The following is a 26,671-nucleotide window of genomic DNA, read 5'->3' as shown; positions in this document are numbered from 1 at the left end:
TTCAACAAAAATAGAAACTTTTAAGGATTGAGATAGAAATATAAATACACGTTCCCATATTTTCTTCTTGATGCCCCTAGGTGTATGCATCCCACCTTGGGGCACCCTGCTGGAGGGCCCACTGAGAGAGGCGGTGGTCACCAGGGGTCACGAGCGTGGGGCGAGGGGGCAGGAAGTGGGGAGCTGCACACGGGGCCCGGGGGAAGCTCCGGGCGGTGGTGGGGGTCGGTGCTACAGCTCCGAACCGCTGGGGAAGCGGCATCTACGGGCGGGGACCGGGACACCGCGCAACCCGGCGGGATCCTCAAGGGAGGGTTCCGGCCGGGGGGGCCTGGGTCCCGGGGATCCCGGGCATGGGAATCCGGGGCACAAGGATCTCGGGCGCGAACCTCGGGAGTGAGGGGACTCAGGCCCCAGAGAGTCGCCGGAGCCCGGCTCCGGCAGCAGCCGCGACAGGTCATCCACCAGGTGCCACTTCTCCTGCACTTGCTGGGGCGGAAGCGGGGAGCGAGCGGCCGGTTTACGAGCGGCGCCTCCTCTCACCAGCGGCCGCGGGAGAAGCGGCCGACCTCGCAGTAGCAGCTCCGAGGCCCCGCCCCACCGGAGTTTCCCCTTCCCCGCCCCCGCTACGGCCCCGTCCCACCAATCTCCCGCCCTATCCCTAGACCCCGCCCCGCCGGGCCATAGACCGCGCCCCTCCAGATCCCGCCCCAGCCCAAGGCCACGCCCCATCAGGTCCCGCCCCAGCCTGGCCAGAGACCACGCCCCCACCAGAGTTTCACCTCCTACCTCAGCCCAAGCCCACACTCCCATCCATTAAACCGGGTCCCCAAGCCTAAAGCCACACTCCTGTTGCCTGGCTCCCGGCCGGAGGCACCGGTTCTCTCCCTCCACCTTCCCCGCTTTTATCCTCGGCCTGAGGCCACACTCCCGACAGGGTCTTGCCCGCAGTCCGTGACCCCTCCCCAGTCCGGCGGACACTCACCCACACCAGTTGCTTCCGGAGCCCCCAGATGGCCCTCGCGCTGGCCTGGGACTGGGAGACGCACACGGTCAGGACAAGGCTTTGGATAGACGGGGATGCAAGGTCAGTCAGCCCCCTACTTCCTCATTCCCCACCCCAGTCTCTTAAAAACCACCTCCCGGGGTCTTCTCTGTTCCAACTTCCTAGACACCGCTTTCTCTCTCCTCTCCTTCCTCCCACTGGTCGCTCAGCCCCTCTCCTCTAAATGGCAGTAAGAATAACAACCGCGGCAGGCTCAGGGCGTGTCTGCACCAGGCAACGTGCTTCCCCAGTGGTCACTTAAAGTGCCCGCTTTACAGGTGAGGGCCTGAGGGGGCTGCCCAGGGGCACAGGGCAACCCCCAGGCCACCTGCCCTTGGGACCCTGGCTCCCTGCGACCTTGGGCTCTCCTTGTCTGGCCCCCAGATCCCATGAGACTGGCTGGGGGTGCCCCCTCCCTCGGCCCCTGCTGCCCTGAAAGGCACCTGAGCAGGATGAGGAGGGGGAAGCTGAAGGCGTGGGAGCCCAGGTAGTGCAGGATGCGCTGGCTCGGGGGTGGGAGCCGGAGGGCCACCAGCTCTGGGACCACCTGCCAGGGGGCTGAGTAGTTGGTGAAGAGGCCACAGTCCCAGGAGGAGCGGACGCTGGGGAGAGACCGCCAGAGGAGGGCCGGTGTCAGTGCTCGGGTGAGGAGCTGCCGGCCCGGCAGCCTCAGCCCCTCTGCTCCCCTCACCTGCTGACCACATAGCCCAGGGGTGCAGCGGCCAGGAGCAGGCCCAGGATGAGCACCAGCTGGAAGAAGAAGATGGAGCTGGAGGCGCGGAATGGCCGAGGGGACGCCCTGGAGTTCCTCAGCAGGGTGTACTAGGGAGCGAGCAAGGACACAGGGGGCGGTCAGCGCAGTGTGCAGATGGGAGGTGCCCGGCGGGGCAGCAGCAGGAGGTGAGGGCTGCTCTGCTGTTGGCGCTCGAGGTGCCCACACAGGTGCGGCCCTGCTCCCTCCCAGCCCCTGAGCCCTCACCTTCTTGATGTAGAAGGTGAGGAAGATGAAGATGCTGTTGAGCAGGGGCAGCAGGGGGCAGTAGAAGAGGCCCATCCAGGTGACCGTCTGTCCCTCCACGATGTCCAGCACGTTCTTGGGCAGGAGGAACTCCTCCCGGTCCAGCCAGGCCCAGAACCGGCCCGAGAACCGCTCCACCAGCAGCCTGGGGGAGGGGAGTGTCCAGGTACCCACCACCCAGAAGTGTGTGGACCTCGTGGGTCCTGGCTGTGGACCATAACACACTCACACGGAAACATGCATGTAGGACTGCTCACCCCTGGCTGTGGCCACTGGCCACCCCCAGGCACGCCCACTCCACCCCCGTAGTGTCCCCACGTGGCTCACCTCCTAGGCAGGCTGACAAGGAAGGTGAAGGCCACCATGAGGAGGAAGTTGAAGATGCTGAGTTTGTACAGCTCCTCCCCCACCGAGTCCTCCCAGCACTGGTCAGAGGGGGCATCTGTCACTACCCTCGGTCCCCAACCGCCCCTCACCCACCCGTTGGGGGACTCTGTGGTCTAGGAGCCTTGCCTGGAGTCTGATGTGATTGCTAAGCTAAAACCCAGGCCTGGAGTAAGATTTGAGCAGACAAAGCCCACAGTCTGGGCTGCCGCTCTGCACAGTGCAGAATGTGATGTGAATGGCGCCCCCTGGAGGTGACTGCTGGGTGGGCAACTCTGCCCACAGCCTCCCACAAAGGTGAGACCCTGAGAAGGACGAGGAGATCAAAGAGGTGGGGCTTTGCAGAGGACAGGAGGAACAGGCCCTGATGGAGTCGCCGGCCACCTGGTAGTCACATGCGTTGTAGCCGTAGGACTCACAGCTGGTCTTGTTTCTGCCGATGCACAGCACAGTCTGGCCCAGCGAGAAGCAGAACATTCCCAGGCTGGCCAGCTTCAGCACCACACACCTGGGGGTTAGGGGAGGGGGTGGGGACTGTGTCAGGGGAGGAGCCCAGGTACATGGCACATCTACTCGGGACACAGGTGTGGCTGACATCTGCATGAGCTCAAGTCTCTCGCGGGCCCAGCCCCCTCTAAACCCAGAGCCCAGCCTCCTTCCAAACTGCTCCATCCGTGGCGATGTTTCCCAAAGTGCGTTCCCTAGAATCTTCGTCTCCCGATGATTCACAGTAGAAAGGTTGTCTTTACATCAGTTTGGGAAACACGGCACAGTCCAGCCATCCTCCCCTCACATCCAGCTTGGAGATTCACAGGCACATACGTGCTTTTGTATCATTAACGCAGGTGAGATCTTTCTTCTAAGGACTATTAATGCCCTAGTCCATTTACACTGTCCACATATCACAAACACGTGCATGCATACTCCTGAATAATATGTAACTGGATCACACAGGTAGGGTGGCCTAACCCAAAACGATTGCCTGCACGTTATATCAAAGTGTGGACTTTCTTTCTTTCTTTTTTACTTTTTGTCCATACTCCGCGGCATGTGGGATCTTAGTGCCCCGACCAGGGATCGAACCCTCGCCCCCTGCATTGGAAGCACGGAGTCTTAACCACTGGATCGCCAGGAAAGTCCCATGAAGTGTGGACTTTCAAGGCTGATGCACGGTTGGAGCCTGGCTGGGAACAGTGGTTCTTGTGTTGAGGAAGGCAGGGGTGGGTGGGGGCTTATTTTTAGCTTTCATCCTTTTGAGCATTTTGAATTGTGTTTTTTTACCATGTGCACGTGCTATTACCCATTCCAAAAATAAAATTTCAAACCAAACACAATCTACCTCGGAGGGACGCAGAATGGGCTCCGGACAGCTTCTGTGCCAGGGAAGCCCAAGGAAAAGCAGGCCCTGCCAAGTGAGGGGTGGGTGGCAGACGGAAAGAGAACCTGGGCTGGAGCTGGTGTGTGTGTGGGGTCCTGCGGGTGGGTGGGTCCAAGGCAGGACCCGAGTCCTGGGAGAGGAGACAGAACAGAGCCTGGGGGCGGAGGACGGCTTGAGTTTGAACCTGCACCCCAGCATGGGGAGCCTCCCTTGGCCACGGCGCTTGACCCTTTCAGACCTCAGTGTCCTCAGCTATCCAGTGGCAATGAGGATGGTCCTAACTTCACACAGGTCACGTGAGGATGTCAAGGTGAGGGGTGTAAACCCTCGGGGCACATGGGAGGGAGCTGTGTTCCTAGGTGGGTGATTGTGGTACCCAACGTCCCCTGGCAAAAACAGTCACTGGCTTGCTTTGGATGGTGGGGACTGGAGAACCTTAGACCGGGGCCCCCCAGACTGTGTGTGGGAGCAGCTGCCTGCCTTCCCTTGCACAGGACCCCTGGTGCCAGGTGATAACCAAGACGGGCGGCAGGACACAGCCCTTCAATGCCCTCCACACTCCGTCCCACCTGTCACCCCCCAGGTGTCACTCACCAGATAAGGGTGAGGTTGACCTCAGTGTTGGGAGGGTAGTTTTCCAGCTGGACCAGGAAAACAAACAGCAGGGGACCCAGAAAGTTGACCAGGGCGATGACCCCAGGGGGCAGGTACTGGAGCAGCAGAAACAGGGACTCCTGTGGGGAGAAGCGGATAAGGGGGTGCCACGGGCTGGAGGGCACCCAGCGGCTCCCCCATCCCCTACGACCCCCTCAAGTGTAACTCTGGTGCAGGCCCGGAATCTGGAAGCCCACGGATTATTCCCAGTGGCAGCATGGCAGCAGGGGGATATCCACAGGTAGAGCCTGTCTGACTTGGTTATGACCTTGGGCAAATTGCTTTAACCTCTGTGAGCCTCGGTTTCCTCTTCTGCAAAGTGGGACCATCCCGTCTCCTCCCCCAGGTCTGGCCAGGATTAAATAAATGCATGTCAGTCGCCTGGCACCTCCTTGTTGTCCTGCGAGTACTTGGTGGCCCAGAAGATAGCACTGATGGCCCCAACCACCAGGAGCCCGATGAGGATGTTGACCCGCAGGTAGGTGAGCAGGTGGCAGGCCCTCTGAGCCCGGGTCTGCTGCTGCACCATCAGCAAGTGACGCCCCTCCTCCAGCTCCACCTGTCATGGGGGCAGGGGCAGGGGCAGAGGCGGGTTAGGGCTGGCCCAGGTGGAAGGCGAGGGGGCTGGCAAACAGCCCCAGGTCGGTGTGCATGGGGAGAAAGGCTGCCAGGCTCTAGGCAAGGTTGGGGTGACGCTGAGGCGGGGACAGACGGGCTGGTTTTACCTAGAGCACCCCCAGAGTACCGTGCAGGTGAGCGCTCACACCCAGACACGGCACAGCCCCCGCCTCCAGCTGGAAAACCGTGTGCACACACACGCACAGACACGCTCCCACACTCAAGCCACACACTCATACACACAGTCCCACGTGCTCTCACGCTCATTCACACTCCCATCTCACACTCATGCACGTCCTCACACACACCTTGAACTCGTTGCTGATCTCATGCTTCTTGATGGTGGCTGCCTCCTGCCCCTGGATGCAGAAGTCCCAGGAAGAGAAGACCTTGGCGCTGAGAGGCGACCTGTAGTCCTGGCCCAGGAACATCTTCTGTGGCAGCCCCTTCACCATCCTGGAGGGGGCAGGAGGCCAGGGCTCAGCCTTGGCTCGGCTCTGATCTGGGGTGGGAAGCCCCAGGCAGCCCTAGGTGCAGCCTTTGGCCTCGGCCTGGGTGGGGGGCTGGGGACACAGGAGCGGTGGCCCCGCTCCTGAGGTCTGCAGCTGGGGATGCAGAGTTCCGGCCCTGGAACCTCCACTGGCAGGGACTCCTTGCCAGCTTGGGGGTACCACGCCAAGGAGGGGTGATCAGGGAAGACCCCCTGGAAAGGGGTGGAGGCAGGGGCTCTGCTCTCACCGCTGTAGAATCCCACAGAAGCAGAGGAGCAGGCAGGCCAGTGGGCTCAGGAAGTAGGCCAGGCGGATGCTGTATACTGAGCTGCTCTCAGGCCCCGCTCGGTACGCGCCGTAAAAGAGAAAGGTGTTGTTGAAGGCCTGGGGATGTCAGACGATGACAGCTGAGCCAGGCTGTGTGCTAAGTGTTTTCTTGCTGTTAACACATTAGCTCTCACAGTAACCCCATCAGGTAGGGAATACGACTATCCCTATTTCACAGAGGCTCAGAAGGGTTAGGCAACTTGCCTAAGGACACACAGCTTGGAAGAAGAGCCAGGACTGGAACACGGGAGCCCGCGCCGTAACCACCCAGTGGCTTCCAGGAATGAGGGTAGGGTGGTGCTTATCCCAGAATCCTGGACACTTTTCCCTTCTTGTCCTTCAAACCCCCACCCCAGCTGGGCTCTGAGGGCCGTGGGCACACGTCCATGGGCCTGGGCTGTGCACAGTGGCCTCAGCCTCTCTCTGACCCCATTGCTGACCCACCCAGCCTGTCTGTGGAGGACCGTCTCCCTAGAAGCCAAAGTGCCCTTGGAGGGGTGAGGGTCCTCTTAGACTGGGGTTCCCTGAAACTAGATCACCATGTCCCCCAGCCTCCCTGGTCCATAGCCAGGACAGACCCACTCACCCTGCTGGTTAAAACATTCCAAAGTAGATTGTTGAACTTGGGAACACCAGTCTGGGGTTGGTGGCCACCAGGACACTGGAGGGCTGTCGAGGAGGGAGAGGGGTCCAATAGGGAAGGGTCCCCAAGGCATAGGTGAGACTCTGCCCCTCCCACTCCATAGCCTCCAATCTCAGGAGGCCTGAGCAGGGTCCTGAGGGCATGTCAGGAGGCCTGTCATGCAAAAGGCGAGATCGAGTAGAGCCTCAGGGCTGGACCCAAGCAGGACTATGCCCAGGGTTTGGACACAGAGGGTTGGGGCTGTCCCAGTGGACCAGGCCCCCCAGGGTTCAGGTGGGCTCGGGGGGCACTGGTCCCTCCGTGGGCCAGGCACTCACTGAAGTTCAGAGCAGGTCCTCTGTCAGGGGGGCGGAGCCAGGTCAGGGGCAGCAGGACGAAGCTGGTGGTCAGAAGTAGGGTCAGCAGGTTAAGCAGCAGCAGGAAGCGAAGAAAGGTGAAGTAGGACTGGATTCCGGTGCCAAAGAGGCCTGCGGGGAACAGCAGGTGGGTCAGGAGGCGCCGAGCCGTGGGCCTAGCTGATGACCTGCGGGCTGTGGGGTGTGGGTGACCAGCCTCACAGGGACCTCAGTTTAATGGCCAGTTCTGGAGGCTGGCCTAGCAGTACCTCTAACAGCCACCAGGGGTGCCATCATCCATCAAGGTTTGAAGGGTGGCTCTGGGGGCAGAGGGGGATGTGTGCGGAAGGCGGGGTGGGTTGGTGGGGGTGGAGGGGAGCAATGGCAAGGGGGATAATGCCCTCCTCTGGTTTCTAAACTAGACATTGAGACTCCAGAGAGGGGAGGCAGGAGGTGGAGACTGGGGTTCAGGTCCTACCCCCGATCTCGTAGAGAGCCCCCTCCCAGAGCCCACAGCCCCGGGCCAGCCGCCGTGCTGCCTCCCCCAGGCGCCGTCGTGCAGTCTGCTGCCTGTGACGCCACTGCTGCCAGCACGAGGTCTTCACCCCTTCGGGCTCCCGCAGCTGCCTGGGATGGGGTGGTGATGGGAGGGGTCCCTGAGTCACCCAGCATGCCCACCTGGCCAGGCAGAGCAGCGCCCTGGGCCAGGGAGTCTCCCCATTGCTGGTGATTTCCACCCCCCATCCAACAGGTGCATCCTCTCCCCGCCCCCACTGCTCCTCCTCCGCTGTGTTCGGCAGGGTGCTCAGGCACCCACCGGATGAAGCGCTTGTCCACCATGGCGTAGGGCAGCACCCGCACAGGTTCCTGGGAGGAGCACAGCCGCTCCATCTCCTGCTCCCACAGCTCCTCGCCCGTCGGCTCAGGTTCTGGCTCCCCTGGGGCCTGCACCGACCACTGCCTCAGCATCTCTGTGATGGGGTTGAAGTTGGGGTTGTAACGCTCCCCCTCCTGGGAGGGGATGTGGGGTGGCTGTTGAGTGAGTCTCACGGTCTTGGCCCTGGCATGGCCAGTAATGAAGAGAAGGAATCCTGTTGGAGGAGATCTGGCTCAGTCTCCAGCCACATCTCAAAGCAACGTATGGCCTCAGTTTCCCCATCTGTCAAATGGGGAGAAAGGTCCAAAGGGCTCGGAAAGATGGGACGTCACAAACAAAGCCAAGGCCAGGTGTGGCCACAGTTAAGTGCGGTGGGGCCCAAGGCCCGCTCTGCCCCACCGCAACTCGTTACCGGTGGCCGCAGCCCTTCCCCATCGCCCTCTGGCAAGAGACAATTCCATGTGCTGATTCTCCCATCGGGAAGACCTCTCTGCCGCAAACCCCAGCAGTTCCCTGGATTCAGCATCCTGCAACACCTCGAATCTGGACGTGCTGGGACCTCCTCTGTCTTCTACCTGGTGGTCCAGATCCCGGGACTGGGTCCACCCCGGCCCCCCGTGGAACCCAGATGGGGAAGCGTGGCTACAGCCCGCCCGTGGGAAAGGGAGGAAGGAAGGGACCCCTCTGCCCCTCAGCAGCGGTTCTCACCCCTCCTCCGCCAGGTGCCAGCAGCTCCTCGGCCTCAGTTCTCTCTTCCGCCCCCTCACGATCCCCCCCTCCCCCCACTATGCACCCAGCTCACCTGGGGACAAGGGACCAAGTCCCCGGAGGAGACCGTCCTCCGACTGGCTCCCGCCACTCCCGGCGAGGCTGCGAGAGAGCCGAGGGGAGGGGTCACATGACAGGAACCCCAGCACCCCTAGCCGTCGCCTCTCCGCACTCCTCTCTCCCCCACCTCCGGCAGTTCCTCCGCGCTCCACTGAGGCCCGCACTTCCTGAGGGGGTGCGGGGCGCCGGCGGGCAGCTGAGAGGCGCGGCGCGTGCGCGCTGGGCGGGGGTCGGGCCCTTCCCCTCCCCACGGGGCACCCGCGGCGTCTGGGCGGAAGGTCTGACCCTGCGGGGCTGCGGTCGGCGGGGCGCGGGCCCCGCCCCTTATCCGCCGGTAGCCCCGGCTCCGCTCGGCTCAGAGGGCGCCATAGTGCAATAACTTAGGGGGTGGGTCCGACCACTTGGGGCTGCTCGATTTTCAGAGGCCCTAGGCGTTATTTCTCAACTTCCCGCCTCCGTCTTTGGCACTTAAGCCGAAGCGGCCCAGCGTCTGGCCTATAGGAAGCGCTCAGGAACCGGCTGCACTCATGCCCCGCCCCGGCGAGTTGTCTCGGCCCTTTCTCTCTCTTGGGACCCCCTGGGAGGCCCCGCGGTCCTGTCCTTCCTCCTTCTCCCTCTCCGCCTCCTTGAGGGCCCCCTCATCCCTAAAGAGCTCCAGTGGTTTTTCTGCCTCCCCGCCTGCTCCCCCTCCTGATTTTCCAGATCCCCCTGCCCCCCCCTGCTCCGCGCCCCATGCCAGGCCCCAGGCTGGGTGCTGGTGCTGGGCACACAGTGAGCTTAGAGATAGAGACGGGACGGGAGAGGGGGGACGGACTGGCAAATGTACATGTCAATAGGAAGTGGCACATGCTCCAACAGGGTTCAATCCCAGAAGGCTCCCCAGAGGAGGTGACTTTAAAGTTGTGCCAGGGATCATGCAAGTAAAACGTGGCTGGAGCATGGGTGTGCAGGGCAGGGAGTAGTGTTGGGGGAGAGGTGGGGGCTGGGCAGAGCTAGTTCTCCAGGCTGAGGTGCCTGTACCAAGATCCATCCTGAGGTAACGACTCTCTATTTGGGCATCCTGGCTTGGCCCACCTGTCCTCCCCTCCAGGAGGGCCCTCTCCTTCCTTTCTGCCTTCCAGCTCACTTTCACCCTGCCCGCCTCTCAAGGCTTCTCCCAACCAGAAATGGCCCCCACCAGTGTCCAAATCCCACCCTTTTCTCAAACCCAAGGGTGACTCTCCTCTGGCCTGCCGGGCTTTTTCGAGGTCAGGTTTCTAGGTAGAGCTCCCAGGTGGACAAGACTCACACCCTGGCCGATGACACCCTGGGGGCTGACTGACCTCTCGGCCCGTTTCCTCATCTGTGAGCTAGGGTCATTAGTGCCCCCCTCCCTGCCTTGTGGGGAATAACGGAGCAAACAGCAACGGGGACAGCCCCGAAGTGTACCTCCTCTCCTCCCCACCTAGCACACAGGAAGTGTGCCGGAACTCTGCTGGAGAAACCACGCCCACATCGGGAGGGCGGAGATAACCCCGGGTTCTACCAGCCGGCTTGGGGCAGTTGTCGCAGGAGGCTGTGCTGGAGGAAGGGGTTACCCAATCTGGTCCTGCAACGCCCGCCGTATCCGTGTGGCTTTGCCGCATGGTGTTATTTTGATAATCGCCCTGGGAAGTGGGCGGGTCTGGAATCATTGTCCCCATTTGAAACTTGGGGAAACTGAGTCCCACAGAAATTGGCTTCAACCAGAGATTGGAACACTTCCAGACACTCGCCGCCTTCATCTTGTTCAGACCTCAGGGTGGGGTGAGAGGAGGGGTCGGAAGCTGGTGGGGAGAGGGCACAGTCGCCGAGGGCTCGACGGGGAGGGGAAGGAGGAGGAGCGGGGCGCGCCACCCCAGCCGGGTCACGTGACCTGTCGCCATGTGGGCCGGGCTGGGCGGAGCAGCACTCTGGCCCCGCTGGGCCTGATACGGTCACAGGTCGCCCCAGGGCCCTTGGCCACTCCCTCCCTCTGACCTCACGACCCCTCCCGCAGCTGGTGGAGCCCAGACACAGTTCCCGGCGGCCCTCGCGGGGGACAGGTGAGCCGCGCGCCGGGCCCCTCCTCCCCAGCGCCTCCCAGGTCAGCGCCGGGATGCGGGTGCCGGGTCGTGGGTGGGGGCCGCAGCTCCGGGGCTTGGGGACGGCGCCCTCGTCCTCCTAGCCCCATCCAGTTCCCCTGCGGCCACCAGCTCCACCCCCTCTGAATCCCTTTGGGCCTCTGGGGCCACTGGGCACCGAGTTTCCTCCTCGGGTTCTCTTGGATCTCCCTGAGTTCACTCCCTGAGTTGACTCTCTCAGGGGGGTCCGGGCGGGGGACGTGAAGATCTCAGCTCACCCCAACAGGCAGGTGGCGGGCGTCAGGGGAGAGGGCGGTGGTGTGTGTCTCTCGGGATGGGAAGGGGCGGGGAGGCCGGGTTTGCAGGTGGGTACCACTGGCGGAAAGTGGGCTTGTGGGAGACTGGCAGATGAGGGGTCCAGGGTCTCTCGGAGTTGCTGCCTTCCCTCGGCTCAGAGGCTGGGCTGCGGCTCTGACCGGACAGTAGCTGCTCCCAGAGGACTGGCTTCCGGCTGGGGTGGGGTTTCTGGAAACGGGCCCCACCCTTCCCCTCCCTACCTGGCTCACGGCTCAGGAATGGTGCACCCTGGAAACTCCTGCCCGACTTGTCCCTGCCTGGGCAAGGGTGCCAGGGTGCTGGGTACCAGGCAGAAGTCTTGGGCAGTGCCCAGATGCCAGTGCCCAGGTGAGCCCCCATCCCCCAGGCACCCTCTGAGCACCTTCCATCTCCCTGCTCCTGCCTCCTGGAGAAGGGGTGTGTGGGAGAGGCCTGTAGATCTGAACCTGGGAAGGTCTGTCTTTCCAGGAAGGAATTCCAGCTCTAGGGGCTGGTTTGGGGGGCACACCCTCAGCCCCAGCTCCAGCTACTTTCCATTTCAGGCGGAGTCAAGAGTCCACCTCTGATCTCTCTCTGCTGGTTTCTCCACACTGTGCTCCTGTGAGAGAGACGGGGAGGGGGCTTGGACTCTGTGGGCTCAGAGACTGGACACCCCTAAGTGAGGGCACTGTCTGGGTACAGCCCTAGTGGGACCTGCTCTGTCTGGACACCCTGGCCTCACCTGAGGAAGCCCTTGAGCTGAGCCAACTTTCCTCCGTGCTGAGTTCCCTGGGGGTGAGGGTAGGGAGGAGTGGGGGGGGGGGACAGGGCAGACCGAGGGCTGGGCCCAGTCTTGCTGGGGCAGAGTCCTGCAGGACTCAGTGGGTGCTTGGGAGCCTGCCGCCCTCGCCCCACTCCCACGGGCTGAAGAGCTTGGACAAGGCCACCCTGGTTCAGTTGTCTTGGGTGATGGCAGAGCCCGGACAAAGGCTGGACAAAGGCTGCCTGTTTAACGCCCAGCACCCCTCCCCCAGCCAGCTGCCCTGGCCTGCCCGGAGGTGATGGAATGTAGCGGAGTCTCTCAGGAGGGCTGTTGACCTTGACGTGCCCAGGTTGGCGTGGAGTGACTCCTGTGCGGGGGATGCAGGGTGGGGCGCAGCCGAGGAGGCCATCCTGTCTGCTGTTCTGTCAGACGCTGGTGAGGGTGAGGGCCCAGGCTGCTAGCTGTCTGTGGGATTTCCGGCCGGGAGGAGGTGCTGTGTGGTCACGGGCGGGCACAGGGAAGGTCTCAGCTGCCCTGACCTTTCTCACCCAGAGGGCGGCATCTCTGGGTCAGAACCCTGGGAATGGAGAACCTATCCACAGGCACCCCACCCGCTCCCCATCTCGCAGGGATGGCGTCACTGAGGAAGCCAGTGGGGAACTGCCCAGACTCCCCTCACTTCCTTCCTCCTTCCCTCCGGAAGGAGCTCCCCTTCAGTCCATTCTGGCCTGAGGATTATTTGGGGCCCCTCACTTGGCCATGCGTTTGGTGTTTGTGTGTGGATGGGGGCAGGATGGGGGCTCAGGCAGCCTGGGCTGGGAGTGGCACCCCCCATGGTCCCCAGGGAGCGGGCAGTGGAGCTGGGTGCCAGGCTAACTTTGCTGTAACGCTTTCTGTCTCATCACATGGGCAGCGGGAGGCTCCTGAGGCTGTGTCCAGGCTCTGAACTGCCCTACGTCGGCAGACTGGCTGGGGGTGGGCCGCAGATATGTCCCGGTCGCTGGCTTTTGTCCTCAATGTCCCTGAGACCCCACAGGACCCAGAGGAGTAAGTGCTCTGAGGTGGGGCTGGGGGGCTGGGATGTATCACCCCCAGGGAGAGGTGGTCTGGACCTCAGCCCTTCGGAGGGGGTAGGCTGCTGGGGCGAGGACTGGGTCTGCCGCAGCCTGAACTCCTGCCCCTTCCCCCATTCTCACCCCAGCAGCCAGGAGCCCAGCCCCTATGATGAGAGCGAAGTGCACGACTCTTTCCATCAGCTCATCCAGGAGCAGAGCCGCTGGGTGGCCGAGGAGGGGCTGGAGCTGCAGCAGAGGGTGCCGGGGGCTGGAGCCCTGGGGGCCTCAGGTGAGCCCGCCTGCCCTGGCCCAGGCCGGGTGCTGGGATGTGCGGGCTGGACACGGAGCCTCTCAACCTCTCAGGAAGCCCCTCCTAGCAGCCTGGGGCAGGGGGTGGGCAGGGGATATCTCCGGCCGGTGGTGTCTGTAGAACCTCTGGACGAGTCTTTCTTGCTGGGCAGGCAGTGACCGCCAGGCCTTACTGGGGCCCGAGGGCGCCCCTGTCTACAGCACGGCCACACTCCGCATCTTGGCCAGCATGCCCAGTCGCACCATTGGTGAGTGGGACCCTCTGCCTTTGGACCCTGGGCTGGGCTGCGGTTTCCGGCGGGGATCTGTGTACCTCAGAGCCAGGCCTCTTGGGCTCTCACCCCACCCCGTCTGCTGCCTGGAGGCCCAGCCCAGCCCCATGCAGCCTCGCGCATTCTAAAAACGACTCCGGAGTCGTCATGGGGATAAAAATATGCTCTTGGGAACCCGGTGGTGCTTGAGGTCTCTTATGAAAGAACTTTCCTGGGTCCTGGGAAGGAGTGGGGGGGGCAGCCCCTGCCTCTACATAAGGGGCGGCGCGTCCCCCCTGACCGGCGGCCTCCACAGGCCGGAGCCGCGGCGCCATCCTCTCCCAGTACTACAGCCGCACAGTGAGGCTGCGCCGCAGGGCCGGCCGGCCTCAGCTCAGGGATGTGGGCCGCTCGGCCCGGCCCAGCCTCCGCCTGTACGACCTGGAGCTGGACCCCGCGGTCCTGGAGGAGGATGGTGAGTGAGGGGGGGCCGGAGCCTCGGTGGGGAGGAGGTCAGCAGGCCGGGGCGGGGGGGCGGGGGTGCAGTGGGCTGTCTGAAGGCCCCCAGCGGTGAGGTCTCTTTGCAGGGGTATGGGAGTGTCTCGGTGTCCCGGCCACTGGCGCAGAGAAGTGCGGGCCTTTCCGGCTGCACAGTGTTTGGCTCATGTAGGCACGCGCTCCACAGCGTCTGTTGAGCATTTGTAGTGTCGCAGACGCTGGTGTTGGCTTTGGGATGTGATGGTGGTAAGCAGACCCAGTCAGCTCTCATGCAGCTTATTGTCTGCCTTGTGAAATAGACAGGAACCAAATAAATGGATAAGTGGATGGTTAAAGCTCAGGTAAGGGCAGCTGAGGAAAGGCACGCCGCAGGAGCGTGTCACGGAACCTGTCTAGCCTGGAGCGACCCAGGAAGGCTTCCTGGAGGAAGTGACACTAGAGTCAGTGGGGCATGGGCAAAGGCCCTGAGGTGGGAGCCTGCCGGCTTGTCTGAGTATCTGAGAGGCCTGTGTGGAGGGGCTGGGGAACAAGGGAGAGTGGTCGTAGGAGGGAGCAGGGCCCAGCTCACAGGTTGGTCTTCAGCCAGGTGATCTCTGGCATCAGTGCCCAGGGGCTTGGGTACTTCCTGGGTCCCTGCCTGTGTTTCCTCTCCCTGTTTACCCAAGGCCCGCAGCTGGTGGGTGACAGAGCAGTGCAGGGTGGTGTGGGCTCTGAGGTCAGGGTGGACAGTCCAGTTTCATTGTGTAAACCATGCCAGGTGTCTGCTTTCTGGTCATTTTATATCTGTAAAGTGGGGTTAAAATAGCACCCCCTTTCCACGGTGGTTGTGAAGATGAAGGGAACGAGGACATAGGGGAGGGGCAAATCTCCAGGTCCCGCCCTCCCCTACTCACCCCACCAGGCCTTGGCATAGTGGGAAGTGGTGGGGGGACAAGGGGGACTGCTGAGTGGGGGGCGGATGGGGCTCAGGGGCATTGGGGGGTCAGAGCAAGATGCGAGTGGGGACCCAGGAGGAGAGTTTGGTTCAAGGTGGAGGGGGCACTGGGCTGGGCCTCGGAAGATGCTGGGAACTTGATCGTGTCCTGGGCTCCAGGGGGTGGAGGTGAGAGAGTGATGGCCAGTGGGGCTGTGGGACAGGTGGGCAGCACAGGGTCCTAGCAGAGAGGAGCCATCAGGCCTGGCCGGGAGGCAGAGGCCTGTGTTGCAGGGGAACGGCCGCAGTTGTGGGAGGGAGGGAAGGATGCTGCGGGGAACCCACAGGGCTCGCTCCTGATCCTGCAGAGAAGCGGGGCCTCCTGGTGAAGGAGCTTCAGGGCCTGACGGTGGCCCAGCGGGACCACATGCTCCGGGGAATGCCGCTGAGCCTGTCCGAGAAACGCTGCCTGCGGTCAGTGCCCCTCGGCCTCGTGCGGACCCCAGACCCACTTCCTCGGCTGGGCGGGGTGGCTGGTGAGAAGGGTCCTGAGCCTGCGGTGGGCGGGTGGTCCCTGGGAGGGAGTGGACCAAGCCCTGACGCTGCCTCTGCCCCCAGAGAGGAGAGCCGGCCCCCGAGGGGCAAGCGGAGGGCCCGGGGGCACCGTGGGCTCCTCTCCTGCTGCAGCCAGCTGCGCGACAGCTGTATCCTGGTAGGTGCCTCTGGGCAGCTGGGGGCGGGGGCGCTGAGGGGGCCACGTTTTCTCCCTCCGCGTGCCGCTCGTGGGGTCCTCTAGCCTTCAGCCTGGCTCTGGGTGTGATCGACCCCCCTCCCCTCGCGGCTCCCCCTCCACTGCCCCTGCGCTCTAGGCCTGGCCCTGGGTCTGGCTGGGGACCGGCTCCCCTCTCCAGCCTCGCCTGAGGGCTGTCCTGCTTCTGTCCCCGCAGGCGTCGCACAACCTGGGGCTCGCACTGCTCTCGGGGCTGCAGGCCCTGATGCCCTGGCACTACGCCCTGAAGCGGATTGGGGGCCAGTTTGGCTCCAGCGTTCTGTCCTACTTCCTCTTCCTCAAGACCCTGCTGGCCTTCAACACCCTGCTGCTGCTGCCACTGCTGGCCTTTATCGTGGGCGTGCAGGCCGCCTTCCCGCCTGCGCCCTCGGGCTCCGTGCCCGCCTTCAGGGGCCTGGAGCTTCTCACGGGCGGGGTGAGGCTTGGTGGGGGCGGGCAGGGCACCCCCTTGTCACGGCTTCCTCCAGGGACCCCCACCCCACCCCTTGCTGCGACTCCAGGAGGGGGGTGTCCTGGCAGCTCCAGGGTGGCCGCGGCCCTTTGCCCACCTCCGTGTTCTCCTCACTGCCCCTGCCCTGGCCCTTCCCCTTCTGCCTTTCCCCTCGCCCTGCCCCCTGGGCGCCCTCCATCTGCCCTCCAAGCCTGAGGGTGGGTCAGGTGCAGGGAGGGGGAGAGTCCCTGATGTGGCCTGGCGTCCTCTCTGCAGGGCCGCTTCACCCACACCGTCATGTACTACGGCTACTATAGTAACGCGACGCTGAACCAGCCGTGTGCCTCCCCACGGGATGGCGGCCAGTGCACTCCTGAGGCGGGCGGCCTGCCCTACAACATGCCCCTGGCTTACCTCTTCACCGTGGGGGTAGCTTTCTTTATCACCTGCATCACTCTGGTGTACAGGTAATAGCCCTCCACCCTATGACCCTGGCTCTGAGCGCCATTGATCCACCCATGCATCCATCTGTCCATCCATCCATCCATCCATCCATCCAGCTACCCATCCATTCATCCGTCTAGCTACCTAGTCTAGCTACCTATCCATCCATCATCACTTCATCCATTCATCCATTCATCATCACTCCATCCACCCGTCCATCTATCAACCGTGCATCCATGGATCCTGCCTTCCTTCCATCCATCCATCCACACTTTCATCCATGCACCCATCCACTCCACAAACATTTGCTGTGCTCTGCTCAGGACAGGAAGGTAAATGAGCTTGGTGCATGTCCTTGAGAAGCTTGCTGTCTACAGGAGAAGATAGGCCAATGAAGAGGCTGGGAAACTCCTGGTGTTATGTTGCTCAGGTGTTATGGAGCATAGGAGAGGAAGTCAGACCAGCTTCCCAGGGCAGCGGCACTCATCCCAGAGAGGGAGGTTAAATAAGGGTGGGCTGGAGAAAGGCCGGGGAAGGTGTTTTGGTTATCGGGAGAGGCAGTGCAAAGGCCCTGAGGTGAGCCAGCACCTTCTGCAGCCACGTCCGGGTGGGAGGCAGCCGGCCATGTTGGTGGGGAGTGGAGCCTGACCCCTCTTCTAGCCACTTGTGGCTGGCGGGCTCCCTGTTGGTCAGGGCTGATCTAGAGTGGCCGGCGGTCCACACCAGGAGGCTGAGAGCTCTGGGCTAGAGGTGGGGCAGGGAGCGTGGCCGGAGGCCCATCCAGCGCCGGGAGGGCTCCTCTGAGTGGGTGGTGGGTTTTGGCTGCAGGGAGCATCCCATCTGTCTTCTCCCCGGCCTCTGCGCCTTCCGCCCCATCTCACCCTCTGCCTGCCTCTGCTTCTCCCAGCATGTCCCGCTCTTTTGGGGAGAGCTACCGGGTGGGCAGCACTTCGGGGGTCCATGCCATCACTGTTTTCTGTTCCTGGGACTACAAAGTGACTCAGAAATGGGCCACCCGCCTCCAGCATGACAATATCCGAACCCAGCTGAAGGTGAGCTGCCCAGGGGCCCTGGGGCCGCTGTCCTCCACCCCGTGTCCAGGGAACACCAGTCGGGGCCTGCTCCAGTGGGAGAGGGTTAGGGCTGCTCTCGGGCCCTCTCCCTGGAGTCCCCGTGTCCTCCGGCCCCTGCGGGAAGAGGCCTGCGGGGCACCAGCTGGCACGTGCTCCCAGTCCCCACAATAGCCCTGGGGTACACGTGAGGACACTGAGGCCTCAGTCCTTTGCCCAAGGCCTCAGGGCCAGAGGGTGGCTGGCCTGGGCCTCGCGGAAGGTCCTCTGCCTTTCTGGGGTTTCCCGCTGCGGGATTCGGGTCAGGGCAGCTCACAGCTTTGACCCGGCTGATGGGCCCTCAGGGAGTGCCTTGGGGCTCCGGGTCAGCGAGGGGACGGCTGTCCACAGGCAGGACAGCTCAGGAGGCAGGGCTGGGGAGGGTGGGTGGGAGCGGCTGGGGCAGGCCTCAGCCTGCGGCCCCGTGCTGCGGTCTCCTGGTGCCTGGAGGGGCCCCAGAGCAGGGGGAGCGACGGGCCGTGGCCCCAGGGGTGGGTGGGAGGCGACCCTCGGCGTCCCCCGAGCCTCCCTGTGTGTCTGCTCCACGTGTCCCCGGGGGTGTGGTGCGTGTGTCTGCGTGTCTCCGTGCGTCTGTGCCATGGGTGACAGGCCTGCTGCTGCCCCCAGGAGCTGCTGGCTGAGGGGCAGCTGCGGCAGCGCCCCCAGAGGGCGTGCGGACGGCTGCGGCAGGCGGCCGTGCTGGGGCTCGTGTGGCTGCTGTGTTTGGGGACCACGCTGGTGTGCGCCCTGGCCGTCTACACCTTCTCAGAGCTCGTGCTCCAGGTGCGGGGAGGGCGTGGGGGGTCCCCGCGGAGGCTCCGGCCGTGGGGTCAGACGCCTGCTTCGTTAGACTGGGCCCCCTGGGGCCCCGCACCCTCCGCCCGGGCCCTCCCTGGAGGCCGCTTCCCTCACAGGCCTTGTTCTCATTCTTGGTCTGTCTGACACTTCCCCTATTTTTCTTTTGTTTTCTCGTCTTCTTTTGGTTTCTCTTTTCTCTTTTCTTCCCCCGACACCTGTGTTCCATCCCCTCTCCTCCCCCTCCCACCCCCCTTCCTGTGCGGTTTGAACACTGGGCCTGGGGCGGAAGGTGGTGTGCCTGCCACTTCCACCCCCTCCTTCCGCCCCGGGACCCCTCCCTGCGGCCCCTCCCCCGTCTCCGGCCCATCAGTGGACCTGCCTCTGTCCTTGGGGCGCCTGTGGTGACCGCTGACCGCTGGCCCTCCCCCTGCCGTAGCAGAGCCGCGTGTCTGCTGAGCGGGACGGGGCGCTGCTGGCCCTGCCCCTGGTGGTCTGCCTTCTCAACCTGGGGGCCCCCTACCTGTTCCGTGTCCTGGCCGCCCTGGAGCGGCACGACTCCCCGGTGCTAGAGGTGTACGTGGCCATCTGCAGGTGCGTGGCCAGATGGGGCCGCCACGTGGGGCTTTCTGGGGCGGGACCTCTGTCTCCCAGGCACCCCTCCCTCAGCCTGTGCACGCCCCCCGCACCCCCCCTTTCCACAGGAACCTCATCCTCAAGATGGTCATCCTGGGGATTCTTTGCTACCACTGGCTGGGCCGCAGGGTGGGCACCCTGAAGGACCAGGTGAGGACGGGCCGGGCAGTGCTGGCAGAGGCATGGGGCTCCCCGGGCCCCTCAAGAGGGTCTGCCCTTGTCCCAGGTTGGGGGTGGACGGGGTGGCCCCTCACAGCAGCCAGCCCTCACCTGATCTTACCTGGCCTGGTCTACAAGCATATTGGAGGCCCCCAGGTGGGCACGGGGAGCAGGGGTGGGGGGCACCAGGGCACTGGGGGCTGAGGCCGCGTCTGTTTCAGTGCTGGGAGGACTTTGTGGGCCAGGAGCTGTACCGGCTCATGGTGATGGACTTCATCTTCACGCTGCTGGACACGCTTCTGGGGGAGCTGGTGTGGAGGTGAGGCCCCAGGGGCGGGTCCCTGCGCTCACCTCCTGGGCACCTGGGTTCCCCCTGCGGAAGGGCTCCTGGCATCCTCACCTGTGTGGTGGAGGTGAGGGTCACCCAGGCGGTTCTCAGGCCTCTGAAAATCAGGACCTGACCCCAGATTGGGGCCATAAATCTCTACCCATGACGGCTCTTCTGTAAAATATCGATAAACTTGAGAAAAACATTTAGGAGACAGGATGTAACCTATTTTGAGATTGGAAAGGAAAACAGGTTTCAAAATGATGCATATGGTATAATCTGTCTCATACAAAGGAAAAAGGGGTCGGGAGGAAGAACAGAAAGTAGAGGAACATTTTCAGATGTCCTGGCTACGAGTGCTAGCATTGTAGGTGTTATTTCCTTCTTTTTGTGTTTTCTTTGAGAACATATGAATTTAATAATAATAAGATTTTTTAAAAGCCGTAAAACAGGGACTTCCCTGGTGGCGCAGTGGTTAAGAATCCGCCTGCCAATGCGGGGGACATGGGATCGAGCCCTGGTCCAGGAAGATCCCACATGCCGCAGAGCCACTAAGCCCGTGCGCGACAACTACTGAGCCTGTGCTCTAGAGCCCACGAGCCACAACTACTGAGTCCGCATGCCACAACTACTGAGCCTGTGCTCTAGAGCCCGTGCTCCGCAACAAGAGAAGCCACCGCAATGAGAAGCCCGCGCACCGCAACAAAGAGTAGCCCCCGCTCGCCGCAGCTAGAGAAAGCCCGCGCGCAACAACGGAGACCCAACGCAGCCAAAAAAAAAAAAAAAAAAGCAGTAAAACATTTGATGCTGATGTGCTGATGTGCACATTTATACCTGGGTGTATCCGTACATGCTTAGAAGAAGGACGGAGATGAAGCTGGCTGCAGTGTGGACCCTTCAGGGTGGGACCCCAGGCCGCCGTCTCCCCTCTGCATCATTGGCACCCTGGCGGGGAGGGCACGGTCTTCAGCTTGGCGTGCGGGTTGGGGTGGGGACGAGGGTCTGTCTTGGGGATTGGCCCTCCCGCGTGACCCCAGGGGTTCTTCTGCCCAGGCTCATCTCTGAGAAGAGGTCTCAGAGGAAGGGGAAGCCCGAGTTCGACATTGCGGGGAATGTTCTGGAGCTGATTTACGGGCAGACCCTGACCTGGTGAGCGTCTCCCACTTGTGTCCCAGTGCCTGGCCCTTGGGGAGGCTGACCGCTTCCCCCTGGGCCACAGCAAGGCCCAGCCCTGGGAATCTGGAGTGACCTGACCCCTCAATTCCCCGGGGACCCAGTCTCAGCTCCCCGGGGTCCCGACCCCGAGCCAGGCCCGGGTGGCCTTTCTAGGCCTGGGGAGCCACACAGGGGTCAGGACCCAGCCTCTGGAATGCAGCCCTCTCCTCTCCTTGCTCTCCTCAGGCTGGGGGTCCTCTTCTCCCCGCTCCTCCCCGCCATGCAGATCATCAAGCTTCTGTTCCTCTTCTACGTCAAGAAGGTAAAGATGCCGCTGGGTCCCTGGGAGGGCGGCGGGGCCTGGGGAGAGTGTGCAGCCAGGGTGGCCGCTGGGCCGGCAGATGCGGAGCCCTGACCCAAGCGGTGTGGGGCTGGCAGCCCAGGGCCACCCTCTGGGTCAGTCCCACGGGCCACAGCTGACCCCCGTCCCGTCCCTGCATCACTGCCTTTGGCAGGCTGGGCAGCATCCCGTCAGGGTCCGTGGTCATTGCCAGGTGCCCATGTGCACGGGCCAGGGCTTGGGGGGGCGGCGCTGGGAGGTGCTCAGAACCAGGTCTTTCTCTCTGGTCCTCTGTTTCGTCCTCTGTACAACGTGGATGGTGCTCTGGGGGGCGCTGCCGGAGGTGACGTTTATAAAGCGTCGGGCACAGTGGAGACCTTCAGTCAGTGGAGGTGGCTTTTAGTATCAACCCTTTCACGTGCGGGTGACCTGGCCAACCTGCCCCCCGTGAGCCTCAGTCTCCCCTCCGTAGACCGGGAGGTAGCCCCGCTGGCCCTTTCCAGCCTGTGGGCTCAGATTCTGAGTGTCTTCTCTGCGGGGCTGTCCTGGGGGCTCGGCTCGGGCTCCCCCTGCAAGCAGCACACCCCCAGCCCACCGCCGGCCTTGCCCCTCTTCCCTCTTGGAGGCCCCACCAGGCCTGGGGGAGGGTGGGTGGCAGGGCGGTGGCAGAGCGCAACCTTTGTCCCCAGACGAGCCTGATGGCCAACTGCCAGGCACCCCGCAGGCCCTGGAAGGCCTCCCACATGAGCACCGTCTTCATCTCGCTGCTCTGCTTCCCCTCCTTTCTGGGCGCTGCCATCTTCCTCTGCTACGCCATCTGGCAGTGAGTGGGCCCTCGGCCTCTGGGGGGGCGGGATGGGGAGCTGCCCCCTGGGGCCGCTGTGGCTGGTGGCCGCGGTTTGGGTGGTGTGGAGGTGGCCTTTGTCCGGGCTGAGGGGTCAAGCCGCCCGCCCTCTTCCCCCAGGGTGAAGCCCTCGAGCATCTGCGGCCCCTTCCGGACCCTGGACACCATGTATGAGGCGGGCAAGGTGTGGGTGCGCCACCTGGAGGAGGCGGGCCCCAGGGTCTCCTGGCTGCCCTGGATCCACCGGTACCTGGTGGAAAGCGCCTTCCCCATCTACTTGGCGTCGGCCCTGCTGCTGTGAGCGCGGGGCAGGCCCGGGTGGGGGCCCTGGTCTCCCTCCCCGGGGCTCCTGCGCGGGGGGCCCAGCCTGAGCGGCCGTCTCCCGCAGGGCCGTGATCTACCTCAACATCCAGGTGGTGAAGGGCCAGCGCAAGGTCATCTGCCTCCTCAAGGAGCAGCTAAGCAACGTGAGTGCCCCTCAGGCTCCCACCTCGGGGGCGCCTGCTGGCTCCCACCCGCGGCCCCTCCACACCTCCCCCCCGGACCTGGGCTGCGGAAAGGGCTTGTTTGCCAAGCGAATTACATCGATCAAGATGCGTATCTTGTATTAATTGGAGACGTAAGCTAGAGGCAGCCAGGCTGCCCGTCTGCAAAGGCCCCGCTGGGACGAGGGCTCTGGTAGTGCTGCTCCGAGCACCCCCCTCCCCCTCCCGCATCCCCCCCAGAGGCCGCCCAGCCTTGCCCGCAGGCTGTCCCTCCCTCCCTGCGCAGTTACTGGGCCTCCCATCACCTTGAAAGCAAGTCACTGCCCCGTAGGTCAGAGTCACCTGGGCTGGCGTTTCCCCAGACAGGAATGGCCTTTCACCTGGTCCTGTCCTCCCTGGGTCTGGGCTGGCTGCTCGGGGGCACCTGTCAGTGACAGCGGGTCTCCCCTGAACACTTGGTGGGCTCTGACCTCATCCCCAGGGCCCCAACCTTGCCCCCAGGGCCCCGACATCACTCTCCCCAGCGCTTGTTTTTTCTTTTTTCCTTTTCTTTCCCAGTGTCTCACTTGTGTACTTAATGCTTGAGCCCACCTTGGGGCCAGCTGGTGCCTGTGTCCGCTAGGCGGTCACGTCAGGGCTGGTGGCCACCAGCCACTGTTCGTTAGAAATGACTTGGGGGTCAGCTGCTGGGTGTCAGCCGAGGCAGGACGGGGCTGGGGTGCAGCTCGCGTGTGAGTCTTCTGCTGGCTAATTGGTGCAGGGACTCTGGGTCAGGTCTTCTTGCGTGGAAGGATCCCCTGGGGACAGCTCCCACTTTTTTTTTTTTTTTTTTTTTAGCTCCCACTTTTTATATGGTTATAAGTAAGGCAGTACAAGGTAACCCCTCTCCTCCCCTTTCACAAACTGAGGGCAGGGCTCAGGCTGGGCATTTTGGCTGAGGTACAGCTATTGGAAGTGGGTTTTTCCCAACCGGCTCCTGCCCTACTGTGTAGAGCTTTGGGGCCTGCAGTGCCCCGTGGTGGTGGGATGCACAGCAGCGTCGGGAGGGGAATCCCAGCTCCGCCCGCCATTCCTCTAGGAGCTGAGGGACAGTTCCCCAGGTGGCCCTTGCTGCAGGCTGTGTCCTCCCAAGGCCGAGGCTGGCCCCGGTTCTGAGTCTTTGGGGCCACACTTCTGATCTCAGCCTGCGCTCGGAGCGTCTTTTCTCTGGCCTGGGCAGGTGGCTTACTCAGGCGCACGGCCCTCTGTACCCACCAACTCGATGGAGAGAAAGCGGGGAGGTCTCTTAAGGAGGTCCCACCTCGTAGGTGTCTCAGCGCCTTCGTGGGTGAGCCAGGGTCCCCAGCGCCCAGAACGCATCCTGACAAAATCGCTGTTTTCTCTTTGTGAAGACTCCCCGCAAGGAATCCAGTCTGACCCCGGGGTTTGATGGGCCCTGAAATCCGCCTGATGTTTACTGGGTCCTAGACTTAAAGCTTTATGTGCGTTTTCACAGTCAGTTGTCGAAAGACCCCTGGGTTGGCCAGTACCTGCCCCAAAGACGTCTTTGTCCTAATCCCAGCTGTGACTATGCCATGTTACTTGGCATTGGGGTTGTGGGATTAGGGTCGCAGGTGGAATTACAGTTGCTAATCAGCTGACCTGGAGGTGGGAGATTATCCTGGATTATTCGGGTGGGCACGATGTAATTGTAAGGTCCTTAACAAAGGAAGTGGGAGAGTCAATGTCAGAGAAAGAGGTGTGAGAAAGACTTGACTGGCCATTGCTGGCTCTGAAGGAGGCCATGAGCCCAGGGATGTGGGCAGACTCAGAAGCTGGAACAGGCAAGGAAAGATTCTCCCCAGAGGCTCCAGAAGGAACCAGCCCTGCTGACTCCTTGATTTTAGCCCACTGAGACCCATTTTGGACTTCTGACCTCCAGAACTGATGTTGAATTTGTGTTGTTTTAAACCACTAAGTTTCCATAATTGATTAGGTCAACAATAGAAAACTAATAAAAGCCCCATGACACAGACATTTGTATCCCTCTTTTACAGATGGTGACCGAGGTCAGACCGAGGTCAATTTGCCCAAGACAGACTAAATGTCAGGGCCGGTTGTACATTGAGTTAGGCTGGGTAGGCAGCCCTCACTGTGCAACTGATCACATTTCCCTTTTCACCTTGGCCACTAGGAAGCTTAGATGCATATATGTGTGTGTATGTGTGTGTGTGTATATATGTGTGTATGTATATATATATATATATATGCCCACTGCTTGGCTCTTGGCTTTTCCTTGTCCTTGTTTGGTGCCTCTGTCCCCCTTCTTTAAACTTTTTGTGCTTGTGATGTCAGACACTCTTTGTGGGCTACCCCAAGTGCAGTCTGGAACAGGGCACTTCTGGACGGACACATGATGGCTGTTTTCTCAGCCTTTGTGTTCTGGCGTTTCTAGGAGGGGGAAGACAAGATCTTCTTAATCAACAAGCTTCAGCGTATCTACGAGAGGAAGGAGAGGAGCAGGTGAGGGGCCCTGGAGGGGAGTGTGTTGGGGAGAAGGAGTGGGTACTGCACAGGGAGGCCTCTTTCCGCCGGTGGTGGGGAGGGAAGTGGCTGCCGGCCTCCCTGGGTGGCCCGCAGCCTCTTGGGACTCCCCTGCCCTCTTTCCCCACCTTTCCTCCTCAGGTGTGTGGGGCATTTGGGGGAGGAGGAAAACTTAAGTTTGCTGAGAAAGGAAAAAAAAGAAATGAAGGAACTGTGTGCAGGGGGCAAGGTGGAGCTGGGGTCTCTCACGCCCTTTCCCTCCTCTCTGCCACCCCCATCTTTTTTTTTTTTTTTAATATTTATTTATTTTATTTATTTTTTGGCTGCGTCGGGTCTTAGTTGCGGCACGCGGGATCTTCGTTGAGGCATGTGGGCTCTTTTGTTGTGGCGCGTGGGTTCCAGAGTGCGTGGGCTCTGTAGTTGTGGCACGCGGGCTCTAGTTGAGGCACGCGAACTCAGTAGTTGTGGCACGTGGGCTTAGTTGCCCCGCAGCACGTGGGATCTTAGTTCCCAGACCAGGGATCGAACCCGCGTCCCCTGCACTGGAAGGCGGATTCTTTACCATTGGACCACCAGGGAAGTCCCTCTGCCACCCCCGTCCTGATGGGTCGGGGGTCAGCCTGGCTGGCCTTCTCCCCAGGCCCCTGCCCCCATTCTCCCCGTGAGGTGAACACCCCCCTGCCCCGAATGCTGCTGCCTCAGCCCCGGCTGCCCTGGTGCGGGGCTGGGGCTGCTCCTGTGGCTGCACGTCTCACCCTTCAACTGTTACCTGCGGTTGAGCCCAGGGAAGGGGAGATGAACTCAGACATCTTCCTGCTGCCTGGACAGACAGGCCGCCCACGGGAATGCACGCACACCCCTCCTCGACCCCCGCCCAGCCAGGTGGGCCAGCTGAGGTCTGCAGGTCGAGGCCCCTGGGGCTCCCCGGCCCCGACCCCGGGCAGCAGGAACCCCCAGAACGAGCCATCTAACAAGACCCGCTGCCCGCACCACTCCCTCCCTTGCCAAGGCCTACCGGTGGTGAGTCCCGGCCTCGTCCGGCTCCTTCCCTTGCCAAGGCATCGGTGGTGAGTCGCGGCCTTGTCCGGCTCCTTCCACTTCTCTCCAGAGCCTTTCAGCCCGGGGAGGCCTGGAAACAGCTCCTGAGGAAGGCTGCTGGGGATGCTCTGGCCTCGGCTGCCCAGAGGGATGACTGTGGGGCTCCTCAGCCTCCCGAGTGAGGCCCGCGCTGCCCAAGGCAACGGGGCCCCCTTGCTGACTCCCCTTTCTGGCAGGGTTGGTAGAACCGAGGAGGCCGTGACGCCCCCGGCCGTATTCACAGACGACTGGGATGCCCAGTAGGACAGCGCTGGGCCCGGCAGCCCGGGAACCCCGTCACCCTCGGTTCCCATGGACCTGCAGGCACAGATGCTGCCTGGAGATGGCCCCGCTGGGACACGGGGAAGGTGATGGGAGTCTGCAGCCCGTCCGAGGCTGGAGCACCCCCAGTGGACCCTGCTCAGGACTCTATTTATCCTGATTAAACACGTTGTGCAAAATGGGCTTGTCTCGTGGGAGTCCGTGCTTATGCTCAGGCCTGCCCAGGTGCACGTAGGTACAGCCTGTGGACGACCTCCAGGCCGAGGTCATGGGAACTTCGGCCTCGTGCATGTGCCGCCCCTTCAGTTTCTCCCTCTGGTTCTTCAAGGCTGCTCTCCTTGCCAGGCCAGGGCCCTGCGGCCTACCAGATGCTCCGAGGGGCCTCCCCTGGTGCTGGGCTCCTCATGAAGCAGGCTCTGGGCGGCTTCAGTGTTGAGCGCAGGGCGCCCTCTTCTGGCCCAGCCCCCGATGGCAGGGATGGACCGCGCTGC

At 62.6% G+C, this 26,671-nt stretch overlaps 2 protein-coding genes across 14 annotated transcripts; one reads left to right on the top strand and one right to left on the bottom strand.

The window, feature by feature from the left end:
- On the bottom strand, positions 1-9,095 carry TMC8 (transmembrane channel like 8). 3 transcript variants are annotated; one of them, XM_068531466.1, is made up of 16 exons: positions 8,573-9,095; positions 7,711-7,984; positions 7,372-7,520; positions 6,876-7,025; positions 6,502-6,584; positions 5,836-5,972; positions 5,406-5,553; positions 4,868-5,038; positions 4,420-4,559; positions 2,832-2,955; positions 2,391-2,488; positions 2,025-2,208; positions 1,737-1,867; positions 1,489-1,647; positions 986-1,064; positions 1-489 (listed from the first exon to the last, which is right to left on the bottom strand). In XM_068531466.1, exons 2-16 carry the CDS (start codon positions 7,860-7,862, stop codon positions 232-234), a joined length of 2,163 nt encoding a protein of 720 aa, XP_068387567.1. In that variant the 5' UTR covers positions 7,863-7,984; positions 8,573-9,095; the 3' UTR covers positions 1-231. The 3 variants fall into 3 exon arrangements, with proteins under 3 accessions (XP_068387567.1, XP_068387566.1, XP_068387568.1); XM_068531465.1 differs by having other exon boundaries at positions 7,711-7,864; XM_068531467.1 differs by lacking the exons at positions 7,372-7,520; positions 8,573-9,095 and having other exon boundaries at positions 7,711-7,786.
- Positions 9,096-10,163: 1,068 nt separating this feature from the next.
- On the top strand, positions 10,164-26,363 carry TMC6 (transmembrane channel like 6). 11 transcript variants are annotated; one of them, XM_068531248.1, is made up of 23 exons: positions 10,164-10,383; positions 10,616-10,661; positions 12,029-12,192; positions 12,671-12,804; positions 12,959-13,101; positions 13,274-13,369; positions 13,689-13,847; positions 15,152-15,257; positions 15,402-15,495; positions 15,731-15,988; positions 16,280-16,470; positions 17,355-17,499; positions 18,184-18,339; positions 18,791-18,945; positions 19,056-19,137; positions 19,368-19,465; positions 20,528-20,623; positions 20,876-20,951; positions 21,659-21,792; positions 21,934-22,110; positions 22,202-22,280; positions 24,733-24,800; positions 26,096-26,363. In XM_068531248.1, exons 4-23 carry the CDS (start codon positions 12,746-12,748, stop codon positions 26,160-26,162), a joined length of 2,439 nt encoding a protein of 812 aa, XP_068387349.1. In that variant the 5' UTR covers positions 10,164-10,383; positions 10,616-10,661; positions 12,029-12,192; positions 12,671-12,745; the 3' UTR covers positions 26,163-26,363. The 11 variants fall into 11 exon arrangements, with proteins under 11 accessions (XP_068387349.1, XP_068387347.1, XP_068387356.1 ...); XM_068531246.1 differs by lacking the exon at positions 10,164-10,383 and having other exon boundaries at positions 10,529-10,661; positions 12,029-12,106; XM_068531255.1 differs by lacking the exon at positions 10,164-10,383 and having other exon boundaries at positions 10,529-10,661; positions 12,962-13,101; positions 18,794-18,945.
- Positions 26,364-26,671: the final 308 nt, after the last annotated feature.

Source organism: Eschrichtius robustus, chromosome 20, assembly GCF_028021215.1.
Source record: "Eschrichtius robustus isolate mEscRob2 chromosome 20, mEscRob2.pri, whole genome shotgun sequence".
Classification (NCBI taxonomy): Eukaryota; Metazoa; Chordata; class Mammalia; order Artiodactyla; family Eschrichtiidae; genus Eschrichtius; species Eschrichtius robustus.
Note: the sequence above shows the minus strand (reverse complement) of the source record. Positions and strands in the feature narration are given on the sequence as shown.